The sequence below is a fragment of the Doryrhamphus excisus genome, linkage group LG17 (genome assembly GCF_037039965.1).
Source record: "Doryrhamphus excisus strain RoL-2023G ecotype Guam linkage group LG17, RoL_Dexc_Guam_v1.1, whole genome shotgun sequence".
Classification (NCBI taxonomy): domain Eukaryota; kingdom Metazoa; phylum Chordata; class Actinopteri; order Syngnathiformes; family Syngnathidae; genus Doryrhamphus; species Doryrhamphus excisus.
In genome coordinates, this window is record NC_136373.1 from 18,525,030 (window position 1) to 18,538,227 (window position 13,198).

Consider the following 13,198-nt stretch of genomic DNA (forward strand, 5'->3'; position numbering starts at 1 on the left):
CTGACCCAAGAGGACTCTCTTCCTGGTTCCTACTACTTCCTGTCACAGCCAGGACCCAGCAGCATGGTGCCGTCTGCACCAGGATGGAGGGCAACACTTTGGCTGATGATCACAGCGCCCTTCCCTTTCAATTAGCTACAGGAACCGTACAGGAAATGAGCTTGGGTGATGATGCCAGCGGAGTAATTACTTATACTTACGTATATACTTGTACTACCTGTATACTACAGTATCTTGCTCAACCCCTAATTTCATTTTTTCTTGTCATTTCTATTTCTTCAACTTTTGCACTTACTTTACCAGCATCGTGTGTGCAGTAAATAAAATGTGGCTTAACTGCAAAAATCCTGATATTATTAATGTCAAACTTGGCTAACTCCTCCAATGGGATGTCATCCTCTGCACACACACACACACACACACACACACACACACACACTAGCAAAGGAAAGCTAGCAGGGTAAAATAAGCTAACCTGCTAGCTTCCATCCCCACTCCTCCAGAAGAGGAGATGGGAAGTGTTAAAGTGTTTTGGGCAACCTCTGCCAGCCTTCAGGTTTTAATTTCCACCAGGATAGAGCGGTCCGCCAGGGAAATGCTTCCCCCACACGGTCAGCATTTATTCCCATTATGTCCATTTCTGCCAGATTGGCCATTTAACAGGACATTTCCTCCTATTGGTCGATTTGCTCCACAATTCTGTTACCTCAGAGATCATAGGGCCCCACAAGCCTAATTGCCCGTACGGTTTCGTACAATCTGGGTGAAAATCAATACCCTTTAAACTCACTGGGGTCACGGATGCTGGAGCCTATCCCAGAGCACACATATTGACAAACGTATTCCTACCCACGGACCATTCAGAGTCATCAATGAAGCTAACATGTTTTGGGAGGAAACCGGACTACCTGGAGAAACCCCACGCAAGCACGCGGCCCAAACATGGACTCCATTTTGAAAAATAGGACCAACATCCTGACCAAAACAAAGCCCTGGCCTCTGGAATATCCAATGCTGCTGTCATTGTGTTTCTACTTCAAAGTGGGAGACAGACGAGGTCAAGTGGGCGGTGCTAAAGACCCCAGGGGGTTTGCAGACCGCCGGGCGGCGACCATGAGTCTCCCATTAACCCGGGAAGGCTGGAGCTGGGACGCCAGTAATTGGATGTGGCTGCTTCGCTGCTGGGCCTGCTTCCAGTGGCAGCGCCTGATGGACCCTCGTGTCTGAGCAAGCCTAGCATCTACCATCCACAGTCCATTTATCTCCTCGGCAACGCGGCGTGTGCACAGGACCATGCCGATGCCTGCTCTTCCTCCACACGAGCACGTCTCTTTTAAGCAGCTGGACTACACTTCTTCTCTTCTTCTCAGCTGAACCTGCGTGGATCCAAAGTATACGTGAAGAGACGTGATGGTGCAACCTAACACCAAAGACGTTTTGCTAAGTATAATAAGTAAGCCATATAAGAATGCAGAAAGGAAGCAACACTCCTGATACGTGTGGTTGCTGATAACGTTCACCCATAACACGATGAGAGGAAACATCCGCTGCTCACTGTTGGCCAAGCGTTTGGCACACGTATTTGGAATGTAATGGCCGCCCACGTCCAGGGCAGAGTTTAGTGATGGAAGCATGTGACTTTTATCACTTGGTTAGAAATACCGTATATACATAAATCCATCCACTTTCACTTGGGTGCGGTATGCTGGAGCCTATCCCAGCTGGACTGGTGGCCAGCCGATCCCAGGGCACAAACCCACCATACATGTTCGTATATGCTGCCATTTCTTTTCTCCTTGACAACCACTGTAAGAAGGTTATCTGCATATGTTTCCATATTCATAATAATGTAATGTCTCTGTGGACTAAGACTCTTATGAGCTCCACTCTGCTGGAAATGGATGAGAGGCTTTTGGCCAAGCCAAAATGGAAGAGATGAACTGGCTGATGATGCTAGAAGTCCCGAGATACCATCAGTAAGTGCCTTGCCCTATGATCCCACTTTGACCTTTGACCCTGTCTGGTATTGAGCAAGGAAGACTTTGGGCTGACAGACGTCCCCAATTCCTCCCAATGAAAGCGTGCCTTTTGTTCTTGTTGTTGGGAAGGTCAGCACAATAGAGTCAGATTAACTTGGCTGGTTAATTAACACGCTGGCCGGTTAACTCCAACCATGAGTCCAAAGCTGGCCGCCCCGTGTGGGACATTCTGAAGTAGCGTCCTTATCGCTTGACGTACATGAGGTTACGACATGCTAGGTGAACCATTTGGCAACCTCACCCTCGGCAAAGCTTTACGTTTGAGATAAGAGCTTTGTTCCGATGCATGTTGTGTAAAATAAGGAATGTCTCCCACGGCAAGATGGCTACTCATCTACTCCCTATCTCCCGCCGTTTGGGCGATTGACCTTAAATATTGACTGGGGGGATTTGGCAAGGCATCTGAAAAACATCTTTATCTCTTATCTGCTTTGAAGAAGATCAACCTTATCAGAGAGATTCTACTGTAGTCCCCATGCAGGTGAGGGAGGTGCCCTACAGCCGCACACCTCAGTGCCGCATCCAGGCTGACGGCCATTTTTAATAATTGAAACAACGCTCGTCTTCTGTAACTGGAGAAGCGGAATGGTTCCCAAAATACTACACGGAGCTTTTGACACTCTACCGGTCTACGCTCTACCGCTCCAGTAAATGTACTCGTCGTCTGTTGCTCTTGCATGATCAAGTGGATTGGGTTGCCAGTCGCATGCCACCAGGCATCTGGCAAGTCTTTCACCAGGCACACGCTTGAGAGCTTTCCTTTCCACATGTAGTAGACGTTGGGGGGGGTACTATCTAATCTCCTGCTGTGTGGTGCTCCTTAGCCGTGTCAACTGAAGGCCAAGGCCGGAGGGATGCAACAATGTGGCAACTGTCACCAGCAGGCCTCCCGGCTTCCCCCTTGTCCGTGGACCTGCATCCGTAGGGAGCTTTAGGGATGACTGCTGGGTCTCAAATGGCTTTTTGTCTCCATTTGACACTCTGGCTTGCTCTGCTTGCTCTGCTTGGACAGTTGCTGCTTGTCCTCGTTGGCCAGACGTCAATTGAAATGGCTTCAATCCAACAGTGGACCTTCTGCTGCAGGAAGTGTCATGTTTGGTGTGAACGTTGATCATCCAGACCGTAGTCCTCTCCTCTTCCTTTCCGTTGGGCTTCTCTGGCCATGGTGCTTACTCGGTACGGTCCACATGAGTCCTGCGTGCCCATTGGACAGTTGAACTGCGGAATTGGCGAGGAAGCACATATGACGCACCGATCATGTGATCACCGGCAGTAGAGGGCGTGCCCATCACCCATACTGGGTGTGAATCCACAGCCTGAACGCATCCAAAGTTCCTTCTCCTACGGCCTGTCTTCATGCTCCCAAACCCTTTCCAGGTCCCCACGCTTGCAAGTCACCAGCACGCACGTCCCGGGACGGCGGGTTGGGTCATACGAGTGTTGGAAGAGTTAAGTCTCCGATGAGAGTCAGCTGACCAGGCGTTATTCCCCATCCATGCTGCACGTGGCGTGACATTTGGATGTCCAAAGAAGACACGTGTCCACGGTTGGGGTCCAGCTTCCATCCCATTGTGGACTATTTCTGTACAATGACTCGGGCCTTTGACGTCAGCTAAGCCAAAAGAACTTGGCACTAGTTGATTACACTTAATGTCACTTGGAGAAACACTGGCCCATGGGGGGGCGGGGGGGTCCAAAGTGGTCTGCTTGTTGTTGTGATCGTGGAGAAAGAAGGAGGAGGTGCAGGGAATCTTTGGGGGTCAGTATAGGTGGTCCCTAAAAGGCCCGCCACTGAAGAATGTCAGCAGGATGGAGTGAAACATGGATGATTGTCGGTCAGAAAAGAAGAGCAAGATGTCTGACATTTTCCGTCCGTGTTGCAAATCCAGCGTCTTAAACCTAAGTTGCTAAGCCCCTCCCACTTGCTTGTGTGCAGGAACGCTTGCAGGTGCTCCCAGGGTGCATTGCTCACATTGCCCTGGCAGGCGTGTCATGCCAGTTGGCTAATCTGGCTCAAGTCATAAAGGTCTTCCCCATGGCTTCCTTTTGTTCTGCTGTGCTTGATTGACAGATGCCATCATTTGGACTGAGTTTGTTTACAGTTTTTGGTAGTACTACTCATATGGTCCTGTGTGTTTTCCAGTCTCGTATTTGCTCATCTTGCTTTGGCAGCGTAATCACAGCATTCTCAAGCTTTTCACACCTTGTTCACCTAGCAGGCTAAACAAGCTAGCTGTCAATCAGTGAGCATACTGACAAGCTGGTAGGAGGTCATGGTTTAGTTGACTTGGAACAGTCCCATCACATGTTTCCACCAAGTCTGAAAGGAGTAGGAAGAAGCAGAGCTTACGTTGCTGGTGGTCTAATCCCAGTCCTGCACCAGATGGACTGGGAGAGACGTATGGTTTGTGTCTTCAATGGTGGTCTTTGTCAGTGCAGCTCTGCAGCGTCGGGGGCGGTTGGCGTCCAAGTTGTATGAGGTCAAGAATCCCTGCAGTCCCTTCCCTCCCCAGACGGGATTGTTGAGCGCTCGTCTGCTGAAACACTAATAGTGTTGTCTGAACATGTCATCCATCCACGCTTCCATCCTTCAAAATAAGAGTGGCACCCATCCTGGCTAACAGCGGTAGTAAAATAAGATTGTCCTAAAAATAGCTCCCATTAATGAAGCTATTACGCTTTTATTGAAAAGCTTTAGACGTTCCAATTACAATGTTAACGTTTATTGTTTTTATAATGTTGATTACGACTAATTTGTATGACTCTTATCTTCCAGGAGGATTAGTTATCATGACAGGCCTGACCTGTTGTAGCTGTTAGCATCGTTACACCCAAGAACTACGTCACCGGCGTAGTGACGCCTTGCCACAACACAGTGGCTAGCTGCTAGCCACTAGCTTCATCGCACACTGGCTCCCAATGCGTCAGGCCGCTAGCTGACGGCCATGTTAAGAAGTGCACACGGCCAACAGTGGGGACTGTGGGGCTGGGTGTCGGTGGATGTTGTTTGTGTGTAAAAGGTTGGCAGTAAGACCTGACACTTCCACATGTGGTTGTCATACATAGATCCATACACCCATTTTACACCCATTTTACACCCATTTTACACCCATTTTACACCCACTTTACACCCACTTTACACCCATATTATACCCATTTTACACCCACTTTACACCCATTTTACACCCATTTTACACCCACTTTACACCCACTTTACACCCACTTTACACCCATTTTACACCCATTTTACACCCATTTTACACCCATATTACACCCATATTACACCCATGTATATTCCATGTGCCACCAGCGTATCGGCCATCCCTTTGTGATTGTTGAGCCCTCATGTGCGCATGTAGCCTTACCTGGTTCATGTTACCGTGTGTGTGTGTGTGTGTGTGTGTGTGTGTGTTGTGACAGATGAGATGGTAGAGTACCAGCTGGAAGTGTGCAGCAGCTACAGTATGTACAGTAAATAGAACCCAGCAAAGACTCTTCACTATGGGACTGACCTTGTCATAACTGTTTGAAGTCTTACTCTGTTTTGTCATCTTATAGCAAGGAGTGTGTGTGTGTGTGTGTGTGTGTGCTTTTGGCTTGTCTGCACTTGTGTTCTGCTGGAGTGGGCAGGAGTGATGGTGTTTAAGGCTGAGGCGTCCATGACTGTCCATGCCTGTGTTGGATGTCTATATATACCCTATATGGATAATAATATATACCCTATATGGATAATAATATATATCCTATATGGATAATAATATATATCCTATATGGATAATAATATATATCCTATATGGATAATAATATATATCCTATATGGATAATAATATATACCCTATATGGATAATAATATATATCCTATATGGATAATAATATATACCCTATATGGATAATAATATATACCCTATATGGATAATAATATATATCCTATATGGATAATAATATATATCCTATATGGATAATAATATATATCCTATATGGATAATAATATATACCCTATATGGATAATAATATATACCCTATATGGATAATAATAGATACCCTATATGGATAATACTAGATACCCTATATGGATAATAATATATACCCTATATGGATAATAATATATACCCTATATGGATAATAATATATAGCCTACATGGATAATAATATATAGCCTACATGGATAATAATATATACCCTATATGGATAATAATATATAGCCTACATGGATAATAATATATACCCTATATGGATAATAATATATACCCTATATGGATAATAATATATACCCTATATGGATAATAATATATACCCTATATGGATAATAATATATAGCCTACATGGATAATAATATATACCCTATATGGATAATAATAATAATGGTAAACATGTTCTTGTGTACATGCAGTTAGCCTTAAGCGACATTGCTGCTGCCAAGACGCGGAGTAGCGAGACAAGCTGAGCAAGATGTGGGCCTCTTCCGTGTGACGTAGCTGCTAGCACACAATGCTAAACATCTAAACAGCTAAACATCAGGCCTGACGCTATCTTCAATGAATTGTCTGATCTTCTCAGGTTTCCACCTGGTTCCTCGCCTGCCCGGCATCGTGCCGGAAAGCTGCCTGCTGATCGTGGTGGGCCTGCTGGTCGGGGGGTTGATTAAAGTGGCCGGACGGGAGGTCCCGCCCGTGCTGGACTCCAACCTCTTCTTCTTCTGCCTGCTTCCGCCCATCATCCTGGATGCCGGCTACTTCCTGCCCATCCGCCCCTTCATGGAGAACCTGGGCACCATCCTCATGTTCGCCGTGGTGGGGACGCTGTGGAACTCCTTCTTCATCGGCGGGCTGCTGTACGCCGTGTGCCAGATCCAGCCCAACAATCCGTCGGACCTGCACACGCTGGAGCTCCTGCCTTGCCTGCTCTTCGGCTCCATCATCTCGGCCGTGGACCCCGTGGCCGTGCTGGCCGTCTTTGAGGAGATCCACATCAACGAACTGTTGCACATTCTGGTGTTTGGCGAATCGTTGCTCAACGATGCCGTCACCGTGGTGAGAAGCCTGGCTTTTGCGGCGGCGGCGGTGGCGGCCCACCCCAATGTAGCTCAGCTTTGCTTTCTTCTCTCTAGGTCTTGTACCACCTTTTTGAGGAGTACTCTGGCGTCGGCACGGTGACGGTGATGGACGGCGTGCTGGGCATCATCTCCTTCCTGGTGGTGGCGCTCGGCGGCGTCCTGGTGGGGGCCATCTATGGCATCCTGGCGGCCTTCACCTCGCGCTTCACCTCCCACACGCGCGTCATCGAGCCGCTCTTCGTCTTCGTGTATAGCTACATGGCCTACCTGTCGGCCGAGATGTTCCACCTCTCCGGCATCATGGCGTGAGTTTGCGTGCTGCTTGCGTCTTTTCCCGCCAAGGCAGAGCGTAGTCAGGCCCCCTTTCCACCCGCACTCACTTTGTCTCCACAGCGGGACACAACGTAGCGTCCCGATCCTTAAAAGGCGTGAAGTATGTTTGGGGGAGGCGGGAAGCAGCGGTGAATGAAAGCAGCGTGAACACACTCCAGCCGCGCCAATGAACATATTTGTTGTCAGCACGCTTACGCAAGCACGTGAGTGACACCGTGGTGTCCTGATTGGCGTCTGCTAACCACTTCCTGTTCCATTCTACGGCTACGCAGTGCCTGTCTGTCAAAGGCAGGGAGCCAAAAATAAATGAAGGGCATCAAAGGTTCCCCCCATGAAGCCTTTGCAGCTGCTCCGCATCCTGCCTCTGTTAATACGGGGGGGGGGGGGGGGGGGGGGGGGGGGCTAGCTGGGAAAGGAAGTTGTTGCAGGTCAAACCAGACGAGGTGGGATGAAGCAAAGTGACCAATCCTGGTTGTGATGACTCCTCATGCTGCTACGCCGCATGTGCTGTTGGCATCGGGTACCTTGAGGTGCAGAGGTCGTGGATACAAGACAGGACAGCACTTCCTGGAGACACACATGCCCCGTTAGCGTTAAAGCTACACACGCTACACACGCTACACACGCTACACACGCTACACACGCTACACACGCTACACACTGCTACTACATATGCCCTCTGCCTCCAGGTTGATCGCCTGCGGGGCGGTGATGCGACCCTACGTGGAGGCCAACATCTCCCACAAGTCGCACACCACCATCAAGTACTTCCTGAAGATGTGGAGCAGCGTGAGCGAGACACTCATCTTCATCTTCCTCGGCGTGGCCACGGTGGACGGCAAGCACAACTGGAACTGGACCTTCGTCACCGTCACCATCATCCTGTGCCTGGTGGCACGGGTCATAGGTCAGTCAGTCCGTAGCGTGGCGCTCGTGTAGCGGGCATGCCCACGGGTCAGTGTGCCATAGGCGCCATTACGCAACGCGGCTGATGGAGCTGTGACAGGAAGCGTTGCTAGCCGCCTCACTTCCCTTTGTGAAAGATTGGAGGTTTCGACGGAGAGGCGGAATGTGAACGCTTGATGAGGCGTGTTGCGTCATGCCGACATTTTCTTATTTCCTAACATGACGTTGCCGCCACTTCTCATTCTCCTGCTGTCACATGGCTCTGATGGTTATGGCCGTTAGAGGGAGGAAATACACGCAACCACGACATGGACTTTTGTACATTTGTACTTACGTATGTTGGCGGAAACTGTCCATCAGCTAAACGGGATGTTTGGCACACGGAACACTGACTTGGAACGTTTCATTCAATAAGTGATGTCAGTGTCATAGTAATAATGTCATAATAGTAATCATGTCATGGTAGTAATCATGTCATGATAGTAATCATGTCATGATAGTAATCATGTCATGATAGTAATCATGTCATGATAGTAATCATGTCATGATAGTAATCATGTCATGATAGTAATCATGTCATGATAGTAATCATGTCATGATAGTAATCATGTCATGGTAGTAATCATGTCATGGTAGTAATCATGTCATGGTAGTAATCATGTCATGGTAGTAATCATGTCATGGTAGTAATCATGTCATGGTAGTAATCATGTCATGGTAGTAATCATGTCATGGTAGTAATCATGTCATGGTAGTAATCATGTCATGGTAGTAATCATGTCATGGTAGTAATCATGTCATGGTAGTAATCATGTCATGGTAGTAATCATGTCATGGTAGTAATCATGTCATGGTAGTAATCATGTCATGGTAGTAATCATGTCATGGTAGTAATCATGTCATGGTAGTAATCATGTCATGGTAGTAATCATGTCATGGTAGTAATCATGTCATGGTAGTAATCATGTCATGGTAGTAATCATGTCATGGTAGTAATCATGTCATGGTAGTAATCATGTCATGGTAGTAATCATGTCATGGTAGTAATCATGTCATGGTAGTAATCATGTCATGGTAGTAATCATGTCATGGTAGTAATCATGTCATGGTAGTAATCATGTCATGGTCGTAATCCTGTCATGGTCGTAATCATGTCATGGTCGTAATCATGTCATGGTCGTAATCATGTCATGGTCGTAATCATGTCATGGTCGTAATCCTGTCATGGTCGTAATCCTGTCATGGTCGTAATCATGTCATGATGGTAATCATGTCATGATGGTAATCATGTCATGATGGTAATCATGTCATGATGGTAATCATGTCATGATGGTAATCCTGTCATGATGGTAATCCTGTCATGATGGTAATCATGTCATGATGGTAATCATGTCATGATGGTAATCATGTCATGATGGTAATCATGTCATGATGGTAATCATGTCATGATGGTAATCATGTCATGATGGTAATCATGTCATGATGGTAATCATGTCATGATGGTAATCATGTCATGAGCCTCACCCTCCACCATCTCCACTCTCCTGCAGCGGAGCGTCATCTCGCTGCCCTCAGTCTCCCCTTGGATAACATTTGTACTTTAACCGTTTCAGGCGTGGTGGGACTGACGTACGTCATCAACAAGTTCCGCATTGTCAAGCTGACCACCAAGGACCAGTTCATCGTGGCCTACGGCGGCTTGCGAGGCGCCATCGCCTTCTCGCTGGGCTTCCTGCTGGACAAGGACCACTTTCCCCTGAGGAACATGTTCCTCACGGCCATCATCACCGTCATCTTCTTCACCGTCTTTGTGCAGGTAGGGATGAAGAGTGGCGTTATGGTGGGGATCATCGATGATGATGATGGTGGCTTCTTCTTGCAGGGCATGACCATCAAGCCTCTGGTGGACCTGCTGGCCGTGAAGAAGAAGCAAGAGGCCAAGCGCTCCATTAATGAGGAGATCCACACTCAGGTATATCTATATCTATATATATATATCTATATATCTATATAATATATCTATTCTATTGTAATATACGTTGTAATCCAACAAGTAAAAGGTGTCATTTTACAAGAATAACATCATAATATTATGAACACCACTTTAGTAGCATCAAAACTAACAACAAGTTGGCATTTTGGCAAATTAGTTGGCAGAAGAAGTTCTGATATTCCAAATATTTGGTGAATAACGAATAAGTTGACCAGAATAAAGTCCAGATATATTTAGAATATTGTGGGGAAACCTCGTAATATTCCTAATATAAAATGTACAGATCAAGAAGAAATATGAAAGAACAAATATTTTAAAGAAAAAAGTCAGAAATGAAAATGACATTGGAGAAAGGTTCTATTATTATGAGAATAAAGTCCAAATATTTTGACTATAAAGTGGTAATATTACAAAAAGAACATTTATGAAGATTATTTGTAAAGTTGGAATATTTAAAAAATGTAATTTTACAATAATGTCATTTTAGTAACATATTTTTAATACTGAAGAAAAAAATAAGATTAAAGTGTGTGACAATTATTTATTTAAAATAGCCCTCTGCTGCCCCCGACTGGCCACTTGATGGTACTGCAGGTAGACGTTCCAACACATGCTGCAGTTGTGTTGAGTTAGAGACAGTGATGCTTTGTTGCCTATAACTAAAGGCACACGCCCCCCCCCCCCCCCCCCCCCCCCCCAGGAGCTAGGCTAGGAGCTTCCGTTTAAAAGCGTGTCAAAGGTCAGCTACGTACGGTACGGATTGGTTGGAGTCGTATTCGCACCAACCCTTCCGGAGAGAGAGAGAGGGAGAGCGTCATCATCCCGCCTGCTCTCGTGACCGTCATGTGTTACCGCCACGGGTTGCCGTAGCGACCGCCCGCATATCTGCAAGTGCGTGACCTCGGTGTTGTCAATCAGTTTATAAAGCATACAGAGTCAACACAGTCCTGCTAATGTTTGCCTGGCCTTTTCACTGCCTTCTTCTGTTGATGAAAAGCACTGAGGAACGTTTGTTTACCCCCCCCCCCCCCCCCCCAGTTCCTGGACCACCTGCTGACCGGCATCGAGGACATCTGCGGCCATTATGGACACCACCACTGGAAGGACAAGTATGCACGCCATGCGTCACGGCCATCATGTTGTCTCATGGTCTCATGATTCCCCCCCCCCCCCCCCCCCCCCCGCCCCCGCCCCCCCAGGCTCAACCGCTTCAACAAGAAGTACGTGAAGAAGTGCCTGATTGCCGGCGAGCGCTCCAAGGAGCCGCAGCTCATCGCCTTCTACCACAAGCTGGAGTTTAAGCACGCCATCGAGCTGGTGGAGAGCGGGGGCGGAGTCAAGCTGCCCTCGGCCGTGCCCTCCACCGTGTCCATGCAGTGAGTGCCAACATGCCACACGACAGTCGTCATGGAAGTAGTATTAGCAGTAGTACTGTGTACTAGCAAGTTCAACTCTGGTAGAAACGGTAACATACGCCACGTTCATGTGGGCGTGGCCGAGTGCGTGTCGGAACACCACATCACATGACTCTGTGGCGGGGCGTCCAAACGTTTCCAATATGCTGACACCTTCCCTAGCTCAGCTTTGTCATCCTTACTAAGTCATTACTAAGTCATTACTAAGATGTTTAAGTCATTCACTCCCAGCCGTCTACCAATAGGCATCCCTAGCCGCCATCTTGGATTTGGCTGTGGAAAGTCTTCAGCAGGAGAACCTGGGAGGTTTCAGCCAAGTAGCACCTCCGCAAAAACAGCTTCTTGTGAAAAAAGGGGGGGGTCTCAAAGCTGCGGGTCTGTCCTTGTCCCGGGTCACATGAAGAAAAGACTAGAAACTCCTGAGGGGGTTGCGGCTCCAGACCTTTTTCTTTAGAACGAGGAGGCGGAGAAGTTGGCGACGCCTGGTTTACTCTCCCGTGCCCCCGTAGGAACATCCAGCCCAAGAAGCCGCCCCCCGCCAAGCCCCTGGAGCGGGCCCTGCCTCAGCTGTCCAAGAGTCGAGAGGAGGAGATCCGGAAAATCCTCAGGAGCAACCTTCAGAGGACACGGCAGCGGGTAACGCACACACACACACACACACACACACACACAACACGCTGATGTGATGAATGTGCTGATTGGCCCGTTGGCCCAAAGAGGGCGGGATGAGTGTTCTGATTGGCTCACTGGTTTCCACCAAGTCAATTGTCTTCGTTCCTCTTTTTGCCGCTGCCAGCTGCGTTCCTACAACCGCCACACGCTGGTGGCCGACCCCTACGAGGACAACTTTGGCGACTTCCTCCTCAAGAAGGAAAAGATGATCGCATTGGAGAAGAAGGTACGGAGGTTCCCTCCGGGGGGGCTGGGGGGGCAGCCTGTCATAACAATGGACTCTTCTTCTGTCTTCTCCGTCAGCTCCAAGACATGAATACCTACCTGACGGTGCCTGCTCCTCTCCCCGACTCACCCACCATGTGCAGGGCCAGACTGGCCTCAGGTAAACACCTCCACCTCCACCTCCACCTCCACCTCCATCTCCATCTCCACCTCCACCTCCACGCCCACCATGTCCTTTTAGCTGCCGGGGGCCGGGGGCAGGAACGGGAAGTGGGAGTGTGGGAAGGCACCACACACACACCTTCTCTTGGTTTCTTTATGGCCGTGATCGTAACACCCCACCCCCGACACCTCACTATAGAATATTCCATGGCGAGACCCCCCCCCCCCCATGGAGATATGTTTACACGTGGCGGCCAGCATGTAAACCCGAGTGTGGTCTCCTTCTAGGCAGACAAAGTGATTTCAATCCTGCTGAGAAGCAGCAGCAGCAGGAAGGAGGTAGCACCTGTCCAGGTATGTGGTCAGAGGTCAGGCCGTAACCCCGCCCCCACCCGGAACC

General features: G+C 48.3%; 1 protein-coding gene across 2 annotated transcripts in view; it reads left to right on the plus strand.

The window, feature by feature from the left end:
- Window positions 1-13,198, plus strand: part of slc9a1a (solute carrier family 9 member A1a) — a 29,973-nt gene that overhangs the window by 1,830 nt on the left and 14,945 nt on the right. For both annotated transcript variants that reach the window (XM_058083428.2, XM_058083427.2), the window contains exons 2-11: window positions 6,597-7,069; window positions 7,147-7,397; window positions 8,115-8,332; window positions 9,945-10,147; window positions 10,214-10,303; window positions 11,363-11,433; window positions 11,524-11,700; window positions 12,249-12,375; window positions 12,536-12,637; window positions 12,715-12,796. In XM_058083428.2, coding sequence (XP_057939411.2) covers window positions 6,597-7,069; window positions 7,147-7,397; window positions 8,115-8,332; window positions 9,945-10,147; window positions 10,214-10,303; window positions 11,363-11,433; window positions 11,524-11,700; window positions 12,249-12,375; window positions 12,536-12,637; window positions 12,715-12,796 — 1,794 coding nt within the window. The remainder of the gene's footprint in view (window positions 1-6,596; window positions 7,070-7,146; window positions 7,398-8,114; window positions 8,333-9,944; window positions 10,148-10,213; window positions 10,304-11,362; window positions 11,434-11,523; window positions 11,701-12,248; window positions 12,376-12,535; window positions 12,638-12,714; window positions 12,797-13,198) is intronic.